We start from the raw sequence: 18,438 nt of genomic DNA on the forward strand, positions 1-18,438 counted from the left end.
TCAAGCTCAGGGAAGGGGCAGACAGACAACCAAAACACCCCCTCCCCTTTCCCAGCACCCAGGAACTACTGCACCCAAAAACTCCGACCATTTTAATTTTTTAAATTTTCCAGTAGCTGCTGCATCAGCTTATACTCAAGTCAATAAGTTTTCCCAGTTTTTTGTGGTAAAATTAGGGGCCTCGGCTTATATTCGGGTCGGCTTATATTCGAGTATATACGGTATATTAAATTGGGTCATCTGCAGTGCTTGAAATTGCAACAGATTGTTGTTATACTTCTTACTAACGTCAAAGCCACAGAACACGGCAGCGCTGGCCAATTACACCACCGGACTGACAGCTCTTCCGGGGCTTTGTCTCAATCTTCTAATGTCTTGCAGCAGGTAATTGGCTTGTGCTCTCGGGTCAGGAGTCCAATATGATTATCATGTCTACTCTTAAATCATTGATGTATTGTCCTAAAAAGCTTAGCCAAAAAGTATAATATATGTTATCATACAGTGTCCAATTTATAGTGACTGTGTAAAAAATAGAGATGCAAATCATAAAGGAGCCAGACCTTGTACTTCTGCGTAGGGTATAAAAATGTACCCAAGTTTGTGTCTATGCATAAAAAGACTATAAGTTATATAATTATCAGTATGTGATTATAAATAATAATAATAATGGCTCTCCGCTCTCACCTTTCAAATAGGGGACACAAGACCCCCTGTGTTTGATTGGTGAGGTCCTACTGGTGGAATCCTAAACGATCAAATACTTATCATATACTCTGTGGTTAGATGAAAGTGCTGATAGGACAACCCCCTTGTAAGACTTCCTGTATGGAAATTAGTGTGGACAAAACAGATTAGAGGACTTGTCAAATACATAATGGTAAATGACAAGCCTCATTTAGCTTCTTGATTGCCGCTGACTCCTGATAATATATATATATATATAATCTTGCGCTCCACATAGACAGTAACCTTTTATTTTATTAACCGGTTACTGCCCCCGTGGAGAACAAGAGCTAATTTACATACTAGGGATCGTATATTTTGAATAAGTAGATAGATAAAAAAAAATATTGGCCAAATTGATCAGGGACGCAACGGTAATTACATGAAGTATATCATATAGCAGTTTGCATTTGTTGACAGGTCCTCTTTAAAGGGAGTCTGTCAGTAGTAAATTCATTATAAATCTCATGATGTTACATTTTCATGTTAATCAGATGCAAATGAGGGAAAAGTGATTACCCTGAAAACTTAGAGCTCAGAATGAAGCCAGTGCAACCTAGGACACTTTTCCCCTCACGTCCATATGAATAATGTAACAGTTTATAAGTTAATGGGGCTCCAATGCTGAATAATAGAGACATATTTGGAAACTGAAGAAGCACTACAATATACAGGGATTAGGTTCATAACCAATTTACTGCTGGCAGACATTTAACCAGAGTTTACTTCACATGGGCATATTTATCAAAATAGTCTTAAAAAACAGACTGGTCTTGTTGCCCTTAATAACCAATCACAGTGCAGAATAGTTGGTATACGTAAGCTGAGCTCTGATTGGTTGCTATAGGCAGTGAGAGCATTTTTTTTTCTTAATGTCGATTGATCTGCTCTTGGTGTTCGATAAGGAAAGCAGAGGTCCTGTGGGTTTCCATCTCCACTTCTAGTATGTCCACATTCTTGGACTGTAATACAGTATTATTCTAAGGTATAAGTATTCATGTAGCGCTGAATTTTTGCTGCCGGGTGGCTGCCAGACACAAAGAAAGCTTTCTGACCGTACATATTACTCATTGACGGAGATTTAAATCAAAATCAAATGAAAAGTGAAATGGAAATGGTCCCTGAATAGGAAGCGCTGCACCTCTGTTATAGCTGGGAAATTTCATTTTGCGTTTTTGCGAGTAGGATGTGATTATTGTTACAGTGTGGGTTGTAGATTTCTTGGAAAATGTTCTATTTCCATGGCTGTGCTCTGATTACTTCTGCATTCTCCCATTTATTGTTGAGCGTGCATTCATTGCTGAATTTGTATAGAAGTTAATTTCCCTGCACGCTTGTAACATTTGATTAAATGAAAGGCCTACTAAATCACTGTTTATTTTCTGCACTGCACTGAAAGCTTGCCTCTTAAAGTGTACCCAACATTTATACATGAAAGAGGACTCCTAGTACAGGTGTCCTGTATGTGGCACCTGAATCTGCTGGTCTACCAGATGCCATTAGATTAGAATACTAATACTTGGAATGGGATTTACACTTTTCCATATATCATTTTTAAAGTTTTGGTTTTTTTCCTGCAAATATTCACCATATAGGGTATCAGTTTCTTGTCCATGTCCCAATGCTGCTCCATTTATCTCTGAGACAGACAGAGATGGAGTCTAGCAGTCATCCTTTTCAATCTTGAACCTCCATTCACATATCTATGGGTGCCCTAGCAGATCCACCATATCCCAGATTTACTGAACACCGAATTTAAAGGGGTTTTTGATCCATTATGCATATTTCATGCTAATGACCAATCCACAGGGATATCTGATCTATGGGGTCTTACACCCAGACCCAGCACAGATCGTTTTTTTCACTAGCCTACAGGTGCCAGAATTTGCTGCAGTGAAGAGGAAGAAGAAGCAGCTCTGCTCCTCTTTAAGAATTGGGAGAGACATGCAGCCCCCTCCACTAGATAGTGGTGGCATCCGGGAATTGCAGCTTCAATAGGAGCAGTCCTGCTTTTGCTCTGTCCACTGCAGCAGCTTCCACCACCTGTAGGCTGCTGTAACAGCTGATCTGCGCTCAGGTCATCGGTATGAATCATGCAACCTCTTTAAATGCAGATTAAAAGTTGTAAGAGTGCACTATGACACAAAAATGTCAGTTCATTATGGTACTAAGTAACCACCCCTACAAAATGCAAGTGATTTTGGTGATGGTAAGCTTCCTACCACCAGTCACCACGCTAGACATATCCGTTCTGGTATTCTCCATGAGAAAATATTGCTGGGACATTTTCCTAGAACTCTGCATTGTGGTGTTCTTCTTTTAGTAATCCTGTGTATTTATGAATAAAGTGACAACTGGATGTTTCTATTAACCTTGTCAATGAGATGTGTTCCTAAACAGTCTGACTCTATCGGCTCTAGTCAGTCTGGTAGGGACAAACCCCCAAGTAGTACCACCCAGTTGTCAACATATTCATATATTTCTGAGAGGAAAAGCACAGGCACTGCATAGCGTAGCGTTCATAGAAATCTGGTATAGGAAAAAAACTTAGTATCCCACTACATTATGGGAGTTTAGTTGCGTTAAGTTGACTGAATCCGTGCAAAATATGACAGGATTCACATCTGCGTCGGGGACTCCATTACCGTGTCCACCTAAAATCTCCAGACGGAAAGTCCTGCATGCATGACTTTCCTCCAGCACTTGCAGTTAAAAACTACGGACACCCAGTGGACCTCATTATAGTCAATGGGGTCCGTCCAATTCCGTATGTGGCTGCTATTTTAGAAGTCCATTTGTCCTTTGTTTTGGTTCTTCAGACCAGAACATCGGATACCCTGACACATTTGTGAACCTGGTGTTTTTCATGTAATGTATTTGCAAATGTTTTATATACTTGCTATCTAACAGCGAAAATGTGAATATATTTAATAACTGATTTGCAGAACAATATTTACAATGTTTGTGTTTGTTTCTTCCTATATTTGGTATTAGCTAATGGTATTGCTCTCTTAATGTTACATCTCTAATTTTGCGTGTCTTTTCTTGTTGTGAATTCGCTTTCCCTCCTGGAATCCTGGCAGAACTGCTTGTACTGTTCCGCTAATAGATTACATTGATGGCAATGTTTATACCATTGAGCCACAGCAAGGTGGGGATAGCGATGGTTTTGCTCGAGGGGCCTGGGACTGGAGTATGTTATGGAAACGAATTCCATTAAGCGACAGAGAAAAGGCCAAACGAAAACATAGAACTGAACCTTATTGGTAAAGAATGTGATTTTATCCTTTTATGTTCATGTGTCTCTAAATATTTTTTTTCTGTTTTTGTCCCTTTTCATTTCTCCACCATTCTTTCTGATGGTATGTTTGTCCTTCGTGTCCTGCATCTCCACCACGCCACAGAACCGCATGCACTGTACCTCTCATAGATGTCATAGATGGCAACAATTATCATTTATTACCACAAGGGGGAGGTGATGAAGATGGGTATGCTAGAGGAGCATGGGATTGGAGTATGCTATGGAAGCGGGTGCCCTTGACCCAAAAAGAAAAGGATATGAGAAAAACAAAAACTGAGCCTTATCGGTAATCACTAAACGGCTTGCAGGTTTCTTTCTATGCAATGTACTGATGCACTAAGTTACAGCATGTCTGATTCCACCTCTATCCGCTTTCTCGTACTGTCCCACTTAGCCACCAGTCTTTCATTATGGTTCTTGTATTCTGAAATTATAATGGTATCATTTGTCTAAAATGTGATTGATTTTTTTTTATTAATGTTGCTGTCCATATAACAAAGCTCGAATTTTCAGTACAAAACAAAAAATGTTGATTTGCCCATTGGGATTGACCAACAGTCTAATCTATACAAAGGGTAGATGGTTGTACTCAGTTGTCGACCATCTGAGAAAAGGACTCGGAATGATGGATTTTAACATCCCTGATAATTTATTTCCCTAAAATAAAAGTATTGCCAAAGGCTTATCACCCACCTAGACAGCAGTCACCTAAAAGCTATATCAGGAGTATGGACAGCATGACCTATAGATGGTGAAATCACTTATGCCCATCACTGCCACCATTTTAGTCATCACATTAGTGGGTGTTGCCACAAATCTGTTAACCAACGGATGGATAAACAGAGAATTGTGAAACTTCACACAAGGGAGCTCAGTTTTTCCACTGTAAAGTGGAGATTTATTTGAGATTGTCTGAAATATTTTTTCTATAACATTATAAGGTGATCTTAAAACATTCCTCCAGGTATAAAAACGTTTCATAAAAGAATACTACATTGAAATATGAGAAATTGTGCAATATATCTTAAGGAGGTCCTTCTCCACTTATTAAGCTGTTCTCCTGCTCCTTATTGTCATTCTCACTGATTTGCTTCTATTATATCCATCTCGTATTCACTACTCAGATTCAAATTCACACATACTACTCTGTGGAGCATGGAGGGGCTGAGCAGAATTCTCCATTGATTGCCTCATTCTGTGTATTATCAGCTTCTGATCTACAACTTAGCAGTGTAATAGCAAGGAACAGCTGAGTGTAACAGCCACAATTTTTGAGTGTCTTTTCTAATCCCCTTCCTCTCTTTTCATAGTCTTCTATGGAGAGAGTAACTGCCTAAAAAGTGGAGAAGATTGTTTAATGAGATATATTACAAAGTTTCTTATTTTCACCTTTACTATTCATTTATGAAAAGTTGTTTATAACTGGAGGTACGATGTAAGTGCACTTGTGCTTATATATTAACATACTGTTAAAATCCACATAGAGTAATATCGTATCAGTTCCTCGGTCTGTTGCTTCACCCTATATACTGGTGTGTACAACATATATACAAACACAAGCTAATGAAAATCCTAAGTATAATGGAAATCAAACACATACACGATATATTAAAAGCTATTGTTATTTTGCAATCTGCATAAATTAATTAGCAGCACATTATGTAGGGAGTTAATATTACTAAACTATTTTAGGTGTATTTGGAGATTTGGTGACTTTATCATATGCTAATTCACATATAGATTTATTTCTGGCTAAGTGGGACTACGTTTTTCTCTTCTCTGACAATTTTACTAGCAGTGGATAGTCCTAAGCATCCACTGCCAGTTCTCCTTGCCAGACGCGGGCTGCTGCCTCATTTTCTGTACATGCAGAACTTTTAACCTTTCCTTGAAATATTCACTTGGTAACCAGCAGCTCCTTCTGCTGCAGATAAACTAATACAACTGAGCGCCATCCCCATTCAGCTCTTACTAACCCTGCTTATCTGGTGCCTTTATGATAAATATGCAAAGCTGTTTCTTCCATTCTACTCTGGAGGTGAGTGTTACTGTCACTCAAGAAATCGATATGATGTAGGTTATTTAGTACACAGAGCAGAATTGAAAAAGCTGTGCCAGAAGAGGTCAGCGCAGGCTTCTATGCTAAAGGGAACGCTTGAGCAATGCTTGTTAGTGACTTATTATAAAATAATAGACATTGTAGACATCTTAATATGTATGGCTAGAGTTAGCTTTTCTAAAAGGAGCAAAATCAAAATGTCAAGGGCATAGAACCGGCCGTGGTTAACCTGTACTCCATGTGACATGTAATGTCCAATATGTGCCACTAGTAGGAATAAAAGGAAATTATACAGGGGAGATTTTCTTTTACTTCCTTCACGGGGTTATCCAGGAATGGGAAACTTGGGGGTGGCCAGGGTGGGTATTTATAAAAAAAAAAAAAAAAGTGTCATGGTGGGTTTCATATTTCCATATTTAAAGAGGACCTTTCATGGTTTGGGGCACAGGCAGTTCTATATACTGCTGGAAAGCAGACAGTGCACTGAATTCGGCTTTCCTGATCTGTGCCCCGGGTAAAGAGATTTCAGTCCCGATACCGTAGCTCTTTACAGTCAGAAGGGCGTTCCTGACAGTCAGTCAAGTACGTCCTTCTTCAAAGCAGCGCCTGTCACGCTGTACAGTGTGAGCGGGGAGGAACGCCCCCTCCCTCTGCTCACAGTACTCGTCCATAGACGAGTATTATCAGGAGGGGAGGGGGCGTTCCTCCCCGCTCACACAGTACAGCGCGATAGGCGCTGCTTTGAAGAAGAAACGCCCTTCTGACTGTAAAGCGCTACAGTACCGGGACCGATAGCTCTTTACCCGGGGCACAGATCGGGAAAGCCGACTGCACTGAATTCAGCGCACTGTCGGCTTTCCAGCAGTATATAGAACTGCCTGTGCCCCAAACCATGAAAGGTCCTCTTTAAACAACAGATGCAGACAGTCATCTGGTATGGGTCTGCATTCACCCCATGTAAAAAGTGAAGCTTTCTTTTATCATGATTTTTACTTTGCTGGAAAGAAAAACTGACAGAAGTGCATACACCACTTTTTCTTCCAAATATTATAGTCAATGGGTATGAATTTGGACTGCATGTCTGTCTGCATTACTGTACTACCAATGTCAGTTGTTGTCATCCTTTGATGGATGTCAGCAACAGACTGTAATAACAGTATTGTGAACATACCTTAATTTGCCTATCCGTGGTGCTCTGTTCAGTACAGCCCTGGTTCCCTTTCTCTGCCATGTCAAGCCAGAAGAGTAGAGGCTCATATGACTGCTGTGGCCAGCCACAAGTCCCAGCGGTCACTTCTGTTCTAGTAACTTCCCACACAGTTAGGAAAGGGGACCAGGACCCCCCAACATAGCACAAGGAATAGGTGACTATGACTTTTTTGTTGTTTCACATCCACCTTGGCCACTCCTGAGTTTCCTATGATTCCTGGATAACCCCTTTTAAAAACCTTTTACGAATTCCTTCAATAGTTGTAGGCTGAACGTACGTTTGGCTGAATGCTAAATTCCCCCTCTCCCTCCATACATATGCATGCTTGGCTTTGCCAGGTGTGCATTTGTTCTCAGTATAGAGTAAGGTGCTGCCAGACACCTCAGGTAGCAGCTTATCTTACCTGTGAACACAAGGATTGGGCATGCTGAAATCCAGTTTACCTGACCCTTTTCCGATCTCTAACACCTGCCATCAGAGGAGAGATGGGACACCCATATACCTCAGATAGGATTGGTAAGCTATCTTTCAAGTTGCTTCTACCAGACCTTCCCTTTGTTTAATGGCCTTCAGCTCTGTCTTCCACACTGTCTTTGCATCATTCTTATGGATTTTCTCCACTGTCTTGCTTTCTTGATAATAATAGTCTTCCTGATTTTTCTCATTTTCACACTATCCTAACCAATGACAAAAAAGCTTATTCAATGCAATTGTGGTTTTTTAGGTCTCCTGCCATGGCTGGTGGATTGTTTGCCATTGAGAGAGAATACTTCTTCGAGTTGGGTCTGTATGACCCAGGACTTCAGATCTGGGGAGGAGAGAACTTTGAAATTTCTTACAAGGTAATCTAGACTAAATATGCGTATGGATATGTAAGCAACCTTTGTAATGATATTAGAAAGTGTGTACAGTATATGTTATACATCACTGTCTGTGACCTGTCTGCAGTAATGCTCAGGAACTATCCTATGGTACTTGTATGAATGTTGAACCTGTCTGTCAAGGCTTTTATGTCGGTCTTAGGCCTCACGCCTGATCTGTAAGATAGTACTAATTTTATCATGGGGGCTTCCGTACCTGCGTGTGATGCATGCTCCATCAGATTGTTACGAATGCTTATTTAATCCATATAAGTCAATAAAACAGAAAGATACGGTCTATGTATATGGAGCCTTGAGAAAATTCCTCATAAATCCTAAACGAGTAGCTTTTTTGCTTAACGGCTCATTAAATAATGGAAATGTGCCCTAGGCATCGGAATTAACATGGGTGCACATAAATGTTATCTTATGGTGTTTCATGTAAAAAGGCCAAACTGATATCATGTTATCACCCCATGTAAAGGCTTTAAATGGATTCCCCCACAACAGACATGTATCATCTATCCAATGGATAGGAAATCAATATCTAATTTCTGGTATCCCACCATTGGGACCCCAACAATCACTAGATTGGGAGTCCTGATCCCCACCATGCCTATCTGCTCAACCACAGGAAGGAACAGTTTGAATGACCTCTGGCACTAAACAGCAGGACTGATGCTGGACCACAGCCCTAATCACTGTTGCTTGTACCATAGGGAAGAATGGGGCTTGGGACCCCCGTTCTAGCGAACAGACACTTATCACCTATCTATCCTGTGGATAGATGATGCACGTCCATTGTGAAATAACCCTTTTAAGTTACCCCTGGAAGCTGCAGGACTTTGGTTGCTGTCTGATCCATTGTGAACATGTATTTATTCACCCTTTGATCAACCAAAGTGGCACCATACTGGTTGTAAGTGACAGAAACCGTAAACTTCAGGGAACACTCGGTAAATGCCTAGCATTGGAAACATGCTGTAGCTGTACAGATATCATTTTAGTGTGAATAGAAATGTTTGTTTTTCCAGCAGGAATTTAGAATTGTCTCCCTCTGTTTCACATAATACACAGCCTTGTTTTAAAACCAAATTATTTGCTTTTTGTTCTTTTTGTTAAAAAAAAAAATAAAAAAAATCTTCAACTGCTGATAGTCCTGGGCTGTAATTAGTTAACAATAGTATCCTTCCTGTATGCAAATTCTAGCAAGCTGTTCTATTGTCTGCATCCCCATGGCACACAAGGGACATGTAACACAACTCTGTAGCACACAGTGAATGTGTTCCAGTGAGGGAGTGAGAATGCAAAGGCAAAGCCATAATTTGCACCTTTCTTATTAGATTACTGTTTGTTTATCACCAGGAAATGTATTGACTCATGCAGGACATTGTATTGTTAATTTGTAACATACAATAAAGCTTCTTTAATCCTGTCATTGAGGTATAATGAAGTGCCTGATTGTCAGACAAGTATAAAAGGCTTTATTGTAAAGTAAGAAGTGTGTGTGGATATATATTTATATACACGGAAACCGTAAAGTGCAAAGGTTTTAGGCAGACATGGACAGAATGTCGAAAAGTAAGAATGCTTTCACAAATAAAGTGTTAATAGTTTATTTTGTCAATTAAAAAAGGAAGTGAATGAACGAAAGAGAAATCTAAATCACAGTAATATTTGGTGTGACTGCCATTTGGAGGAGATGTCCTGACAGTGATGATATGGCCCCCACAGAAGGCTGATCTTTGCATCATCCAGTCTGTCTCAGATTACATGAAGAGACAGAAGGATTTGAGCAAGCCTACATCTTCAGAAAATCTGTGGTTCGTTATTGAAGATTTTTGGAACAACCTCTGTGCTAAGTTCCTTCACAAGCTGTTTACAAGTGTACTTAGAAGAATTCATGTAAGACAAAGGGTAGACACACCCAGTGCCATTTTAACATATTGGTTGGACCTGTGCAAGGGTTTACTACATGGGTTTTCCCTCCATCACCACCACAGTATAAATATTTGACCTGCACAAATTATAATGCCCCCTCAATAGCCCCCAAATAGTATAATACCCCTTAGTGGCTTTCACACAGTATAATGCCTCCCTAGTTGCCCCATGCAATTTAATGCCTCTCATTATGTCCCCTTCCAGGTTTTCCCCACATTTTCATGTCCCCCTCCAGGTTACCCCCCCCCATCCCAGATTCATGTTCCCCACCCCCCCTGTTGTCCACACTGTGTCTTCTCCCCCCCCCCAAGTTGCCCCCACACTGTCTTGTCCCCTTAGGGTTCTCCCACAGTATCATGTCTCTTCACCCCACAGGTTACCCCCAGAGTTTCATGTCCCCAACTCTATATATGAAAGAGAAAATCAAATCTTAATACTCACCTTTCCCCGTTCACTCTTCTCTGGTCTCGAAGTCTTTAAAGGGGCTGTCCCATCACAAGGATCCTATCTATACTGCTTGTTAATGTGGATGTTAAGACTTTTCCTAAATACATTGCTTCAGCAAAACTGCTTTGTTTGTCCACTATCTTACTTTATTCAATTCATTGTTGACACAGGCCTTGACTTATCTGCTCAAAAGTCAAGTGATGTATCTGCCTGCTGTCAGGGGGGAGGGAGGAGGGGCTAAGTGCAGGGAGCGAGCCTGTGTTTCTAGCTATTCCTGTGTCTACACCACGTGACCTAGCTCCCTGCTATCAGATAGAGGAGAGGAGCTGCTTTCATTTCTGAACTCGTCTTCTGTTCTCCCAGTTATCAGGCTAGCTAATTCAATTGTGTTTATTATGGCAGAGACAGGCAGTCTCTGTATGTGACACAGAATGGAGATGTTCCTGCCTGTACTTCATAGTCCAATATTGTGCATATAGTGTTTTTTGAGGACCTTTCATGACATCACAGGCCCTTCAGCCGCCCCATAGGATCGGGAATGCTCAGAGTCTGAAGAAATTGGGAAACCATGCATTAGATGGTCAGCCAGTCCAGGACTTTGGCTGACATTAATCTATTGTGTATGTCCTTTTTCTAATCCCATATTATATATGCGTATAGGTATACTGCTAGAGGTGGAGGCTAAAAAAATAAAATGCTCACCTCACCTTTGTTACCCTAGATTTTTTTTCTGGCTTTTTTTTTTTTCTAAATATAGATTGTGAGCCCCAGATAGGGATCACGATGTAAATTTTTTTCCTATCAGTATGTCTATGTAGAATGGGAGGAAATCCATGCAAACACAGGGAGAACATACAAACTCCTTGCAGATGTTGTTCCTGGCAGGATTCGAACCAATGCTAACCATTGAGCCACCGTGCTGCCCCCAGATTTTTTTCTGGCTTATATGGTTATGTTCTTACAGCAGAGTATGGTGTATATTTTAAATCAACGCCAAATCCCACCCTGAATCTGCCTCCCTTTGTATTCAGCCATAGAACCCACAGTGCAAGCCATTCCGGTGAACAGGCCCATTCATCTGAGGCTAATCGGCAAATGAAAGCCACGGCGGAAAGCTGGAAGGTCCACCTCAAATTCCTCCTCCTTTGGCAATGTGAACATAGCAGTTGGTAGACATATACAGGTGGATTATGTCACCAGCTGTATCTGCCTGTTCCGTTAACATACATGTGCTGCTATGTACAGTATTACAGGCAAGGACACAGTATTCCTATTACCTCTCATATCCCCATAACTACTCCTGAGATTGTGATAGCAGCGACCAGACACTGTCAGGGAAACCAACTGTGCCTGGCCTGAGTATCTCTATTGTTACATTTGGAGTGACGATTTCCCCTTAACCTTGTCTAGAAGCCTCTCACCTCTGCCAAGTTAGTCTTCTCTGCGCCGGGCTGAATAGATCCAATCAGATCGAAACAGCTGTCCTTGGCTGAGAAGACTGGCTTGGTAAAATCCCATGTCATTTGCAGCAAAGGCCTCTGGGAAGGTCGGGCATGATGTTAAAGGGAGCGCCCTCTATTTGGCTGCCTGACTGAGGCTCTTTTTTCCTATTTACATCATGGAAGACAGATTTGCATATTCTTCCCATGATCCTCTTCACAGTGGAGCGTCTATGGCTTAATAAGACTCCACACACCTAAATGGTGGTCTCTCCCTAAGGAGTGACGATATCCCCTTAACCCTATTGTTATATTTGTCAAGGATAAGCATTGAGGCTTGTAGGAGTATTCTTAGCTGGGTAATGGGTGGGTTACAATCATTAGTGGCTGTTTTTAAAGCTTTCTCTTGTGAGTGTTGGCGAGGCATGGAAAACAACCTTGTAATGGTTCTGCTTGTGTTTTTCCTTATCCGTTAAATTCACGACTAGGCCTGTAACAAGAAAGTGCTGTGAAGCATGTCATTTATACAAAGTAGACCGAACACAGCGCCAGGGTAGATGGCTTGTTCTGCGTAGTTTATTGGAGTCTGTACATTTTTTGTCAGTGACTGATCTATTACATGAAAATTCTAAATAACATGGATATTAGTTCCATTTGTATTGGCTAGAAGATAATAGCCGTGTGTTTCTTCAGTAGATTGTGAATACATTTCTTTCTGCCAAAGTTGTTTGTTTTTGTTTTTTTAAGGGCTAGTTCACACGTAGGTAAAGGGGCGGATTTTGACAGCGGATTTCGCTTCAAAATCCGCCCCTTTACAATGGTGGTCTATGTAGACCACCGGGCTTTTTTTTTCCGCTAGCAGCGGGCTGCCGCTAGCGGAGAAAAGAAACGGCATGCCCTTTCTTCAGGCGCGGCTTCCGCCCCCGGCAGCTCCCTCCTATGTCGGCTCATTCATTTGAGCCGACAGCGGAGGGGAAAGCCGCGACCGCGATGGTCGCGGCAGGCGGGTTTTGACAAGAGAGAGACGTGGCTCACCGTGTCTCTCTCGGTGTCAAAACCCGCGCGGGCAGTTCACGTGTGAACTGACCCTAAAGGTTCCAAATTTTTATTTATTTATTGACAATTTAATATTTTGGGACAATTTGGAATTCTTGTAAATAATTTTCTTTCCTCGGGTTAAGCTCCATGCACATAGTGTTTAAACCTTCCATCCAGGGCTGTGTAGGTGGAGTCAGAGTTGGAAAAAACTTTCTGGCTTCAAAATAAAATTATTATTTTTAATTATATTATACAGATATTAATATTGATTAGATGCATCACTTGTAACATATTTACTTTCATAAAAATTAATTCCCTAGATTTTTTTTGTAATAAATAAGAGCAGCGGAGGAGTGATGAGGTGGGATTTGGGGTAGGGTTTTCGTTGATGGGTCAGGTTTGGGGCAATTGGATGGCTCATAAAAAACCCTCACAATAAAGTGCATATTTAAGTAATACATTTACCAATACTGTATTAAGAGAAATCTCTCTCTATATCATGTATAACTTATTAGTAGCATGAACTGCTATCTTAATAAAAGTGAGGGGGGGGGGGACTCTCAAGGGGTGATACAGAGCGAGCTTCCGCAATAAAGTATAGGTAGAGCAGGAGGGACCATCACTCAGTTATAGGCCAAACCTGCACTACCTATACTTCATTATGGGAGCGATCTCCATATCAAAAACCGAGTTTATGGATATGGAAAAGGCTCCCGTACTGTGTATGTATTACACGTAGTGCCCCACAGGTAATAGTCGCCACACACACACACAGGTAATGTTATTAACTGTGAGGAGCATTTTACAATAATAATGTCCCCCACATAAGTAATGTTATTACATGTGCGGAGGTACAGGTAATAGCCCTCCCACCCCCACCAACACACTTATTAACTGGTTTATAAATGTAGTAATCCCTTACCTTATACTTACCTGGTTACTAGTGCAGCTACCAGGACATGTTTTTGCACAAAGGATGTGTGCATGCTCTGTTCTGCCCCCAAGTCTTAGCGGCACCATGTTGAAGGTTTCAGAAGCAGAATAGAAAATGCGCACATCCCGAGTTTAAGAATTTAAGTGATCTGCAGGTGTAGGCTACAGTGATCCCCAATGACCCCAAATGTAAAGCACCATGGAATTAATGGTGCTATATAAATAAACAATAATAATAATAATGATCAGGCTGGTCCAGTACTAGTCCACCATCTGGACATTGAGGACCTCTGAATTAGAGCATCTTTGCTGCCTCTGGCTGACCATGGCTGTCAGTTATTTCTGAAGGAGTCGGGCTGTGAAAATATAATGCATATAATGCCCCATAGCCCTACTTCCATATGAAGTATATGCCTAGAAGGTTTCTTAACAAAATCCCCTTAAGGTAGACTCAGGCATATCACATGCTGAAATATTTCATCCATTTGGATTCTGACCATTCCTGTAGCACAATATTTACCTAGTAGGGCATATGAAATGGGGTTGTTCTGGTCGCATAACCTTTGTGTTGACTTGAGTAAAATTTGCGACAGATACAGTATAGCAAGATGTAGAATTATACCTCCTATCCATGCTATTGTTCTACCATACAACTTCATTTGTTTTGTACTGTACGTGAAAAAGACCATGAGTAAATGTGACAATACATGTCAAATTTCTAGAACTTTATTACTGACTTGTGTTCCGGCTGGTGATTTTTGAGATTTTATTTTCACTAATGTGATGTGTTGAAATAAAATGACAGTAATAAAACTGTATAATACAATGTGTTCCATTTTTTATTTTAGATCTGGCAATGTGGAGGAAAGTTATTATTTACACCTTGTTCACGTGTAGGTCACATTTACCGTCTGCATGGGTGGCAAGGAAACCCACCCCCAGTTTACGTGGGATCATCACCAACTCTGAAGGTAAATTTAGCTTAAAGAAAATGGGAGAGATTTGGAGTGACGTGGCTTGTCAGGGAGGGGGCATGGTTCCAGATGTAACAATGTGTGCCAACATTTGGGTGCCAAGTATGCCAACTTAGAAGTAGTATAAACAGTCTAAAGATACACCAGGTTTATTATAAGTCATCTGTGATAAATCCGGCACATTTTGAGACTGTCATAATCGTAAGTAGTATTAGTAAATCTGCCCCAGTGCATTAATAGTTCCAGGGTTACTTCATATGATAGACATGTTTGTCTGACATCTTAGACAAAGTGTTTAATATGATGTGTACAGCCACCATGTATTTTAGTCGGAGGCTCTTCTTAATAGTTTTTTGTGCTGTGGCATTTTGTTCTAATCTAATGAAATGACACAAAGTGGAGAGACACAAAGAGCTGTTCTGGTAGACCCTGCTTGTCTATGTATTACATGGTCAGCCATTCATTTAATGTGGAAAATCTGCACTGTAAACCATTAGCATTAAAGTCAGTAAGATATTCTATTTCTCTTGCACGTATAGGGGATTTCTGTTTCCACGCCTAAGTCAACCTGTGAAGCGGATTGTAAAATCTGTAGCCTGTCGAATTATTTATATTTTCCTGGCACGAGTATATATATATATATATATATATATATATATATATATATATATATATATATATATACACTCACCGGCCACTTTATTAGGTACACCATGCTAGTAACGGGTTGGACCCCCTTTTGCCTTCAGAACTGCCTCAATTCTTCGTGGCATAGATTCAACAATGTGCTGGAAGCATTCCTCAGAGATTTTGGTCCATATTGACATGATGGCATCACACAGTTGCCGCAGATTTGTCGGCTGCACATCCATGATGCGAATCTCCCGTTCCACCACATCCCAAAGATGCTCTATTGGATTGAGATCTGGTGTCTGTGGAGGCCATTGGAGTACAGTGAACTCATTGTCATGTTCAAGAAACCAGTCTGAGATGATTCCAGCTTTATGACATGGCGCATTATCCTGCTGAAAGTAGCCATCAGATGTTGGGTACATTGTGGTCATAAAGGGATGGACATGGTCAGCAACAATACTCAGGTAGGCTTTGGCGTTGCAACGATGCTCAATTGGTACCAAGGGGCCCAAAGAGTGCCAAGAAAATATTCCCCACACCATGACACCACCACTACCAGCCTGAACCGTTACTGATACAAGGCAGGATGGATCCATGCTTTCATGTTGTTGACGCCAAATTCTGACCCTACCATCCGAATGTCGCAGCAGAAATCGAGACTCATCAGACCAGGCAACGTTTTTCCAATCTTCAATTGTCCAATTTCGATGAGCTTGTGCAAATTGTAGCCTCAGTTTCCTGTTCTTAGCTGAAAGGAGTGGCACCCGGTGTGGTCTTCTGCTGCTGTAGCCCATCTGCCTCAAAGTTCGACGTACTGTGCGTTCAGAGATGCTCTTCTGGCTACCTTGGTTGTAACGGGTGGCTATTTGAGTCACTGTTGCCTTTCTATCAGCTCGAACCAGTCTGGCCATTCTCCTCTGACCTCTGGCATCAACAACGCATTTCCGCCCACAGAACTGCCGCTCACTGGATGTTTTTTCTTTTTCGGACCATTCTCTGTAAACCCTAGAGATGGTTGTGCGTGAAAATCCCAGTAGATCAGCAGTTTCTGAAATACTCAAACCAGCCCTTCTGGCACCAACAACCATGCCACGTTCAAAGGCACTCAAATCACCTTTCTTCCCCATACTGATGCTCGGTTTGAACTGCAGGAGATTGTCTTGACCATGTCTACATGCCTAAATGCACTGAGTTGCCGCCATGTGATTGGCTGATTAGAAATTAAGTGTTAACGAGCAGTTGGACAGGTGTACCTAATAAAGTGGCCGGTGAGTGTATATATATATATATATATATATATATATATATATATATATACTCACTTTAAAACCCACCACAAAATCTGCATGTACATGTATGAAAATCTGCACTAAAATCTGTGTCAGTTGGTGCATATGGATCTCTGTGCGGATTTTCTGTATGTAAATTCTAATTGTGTCCCCTATGTCCCCTAACGTTGGCTGTTGAGTCATTACAGATATTCTAGGGGGTTCTGAAACTGGGGAAATGGGTATCACCTGATGATGATAAGAATATTAAAGGGAATCTGTCACCAAGTTTATCTCAGGGCAGTATAAAGTAGTGACAGACTCTGAATACAGCTCTGGGTCTCTGACTTATTTTATGTAGATTGTGAGCTCCATATAGGGCTTACAATGTACATTTTTCCCTATCAATATGTCTTTGGAGTATGGGAGAACATATAAACTTCTTGCAGATGTTGTCCTAGGCAGGATTTGAACCCAGGACTTCAGTGCTACAATGCTAACCACTGAGCCACCATGTTGTCCCTTCTGACTTTGCTTTGTGCAGTCATTATTACATTAAGTGCATTACATTGAGCAAAGTACTCGTCCTTGGGTCCTATTGTAGATGTTTAACAGGTTTGAGAAAATGTCTGCATTTAGAACAGTTATTGTCCGTCAGTGATATCAGGGTCTTTGGTGCCTGCTGCAGCAGCATGGACCTGCTGACCTAGGATATGGATTTGATGTTTGCCTCCATTGTCACATCAATACTGTATCGATTGGTCATACTATTTACACGTTTTCTTTTTTATGTATTGTTTTTCTTTCTAGTTTCTAGGGAGTTTGTAAAGGACTGTATTGCACATCCCAATGTTTACTGGTCTCTGTAGTTTCCACTTGTAATTTGTTTAGCAAAGTAAAGATGGTTGCGAGAAACATGGCAGGTTGTGGCAGGATAATTGGACATCCTTTTTAATCCACATTTATTTCCTATGAAAGCAAGAGCCAGAGGTAGTTATCCTGCCACAACTTGTCATTGCAGAGAGAAGATATCATAGGTAATTGTACAGACTCTGGCTGGCTAAGAATAAAATACAAAAAAAAAAAATCAAATGCGCTTGGTGTCGCCCATACACTTAGTGTCATAGTTTTCTCTGGAGGTAGAAGGCATTACGTGGCAGATAAATGTTCAGCTTACAGGAACGTTCTGCCTTTTGTTCATGTTACTATTACAGAAACAGGCAGATCCTTTTGAGAACCCTGCTACTAGCCAAAACGGCACATTCAATTTGAGCACTCAAAGAATATACTGGACATAAAGGAGTCATCAAGATCAGCTTTTTTATGTCCTCTGTGCCAGTGAAGGGCGCTCTTTGTTGGTGATAAAGCTGCACCTCTTCATGAGGTAGGAGCATCTTCCCAGTATCCATGTGCCTAGGCACAAATCCACACCAGTCCCTTGCTCCTTAGATTTTGCCTTAATTTATGCTACTTTTGTGGCATAATGAATATGGCACTGGAGCTGGCCCCATGCCACACCTACTTGAAGGAAAGTGGCAATCCCAACACAAAAAAGTCACTTGCGACTAACAAGGGGATCAGTATATTCTATGTATACTCCTAGCAGCTGTAA

The 18,438-nt window shown here is 41.0% G+C and overlaps 1 protein-coding gene across 2 annotated transcripts in view; it reads left to right on the forward strand.

Annotated features, from left to right (window-relative positions):
* GALNT7 (polypeptide N-acetylgalactosaminyltransferase 7) overlaps positions 1 to 18,438 on the forward strand; it is a 126,183-nt gene that overhangs the window by 95,088 nt on the left and 12,657 nt on the right. The window contains exons 6-8 of one of the 2 annotated variants that reach the window (XM_075258258.1): positions 3,807 to 3,989; positions 8,018 to 8,135; positions 14,800 to 14,922. In XM_075258258.1, the coding sequence (XP_075114359.1) occupies positions 3,807 to 3,989; positions 8,018 to 8,135; positions 14,800 to 14,922 (424 nt within the window). Of the gene's footprint in view, positions 1 to 3,806; positions 3,990 to 4,127; positions 4,311 to 8,017; positions 8,136 to 14,799; positions 14,923 to 18,438 lie in introns of both variants that reach the window. The other variant, XM_075258251.1, reaches the window with a different exon arrangement.

This window comes from Leptodactylus fuscus, chromosome 1 (assembly GCF_031893055.1).
Source record: "Leptodactylus fuscus isolate aLepFus1 chromosome 1, aLepFus1.hap2, whole genome shotgun sequence".
In the NCBI taxonomy this organism is placed as follows: domain Eukaryota; kingdom Metazoa; phylum Chordata; class Amphibia; order Anura; family Leptodactylidae; genus Leptodactylus; species Leptodactylus fuscus.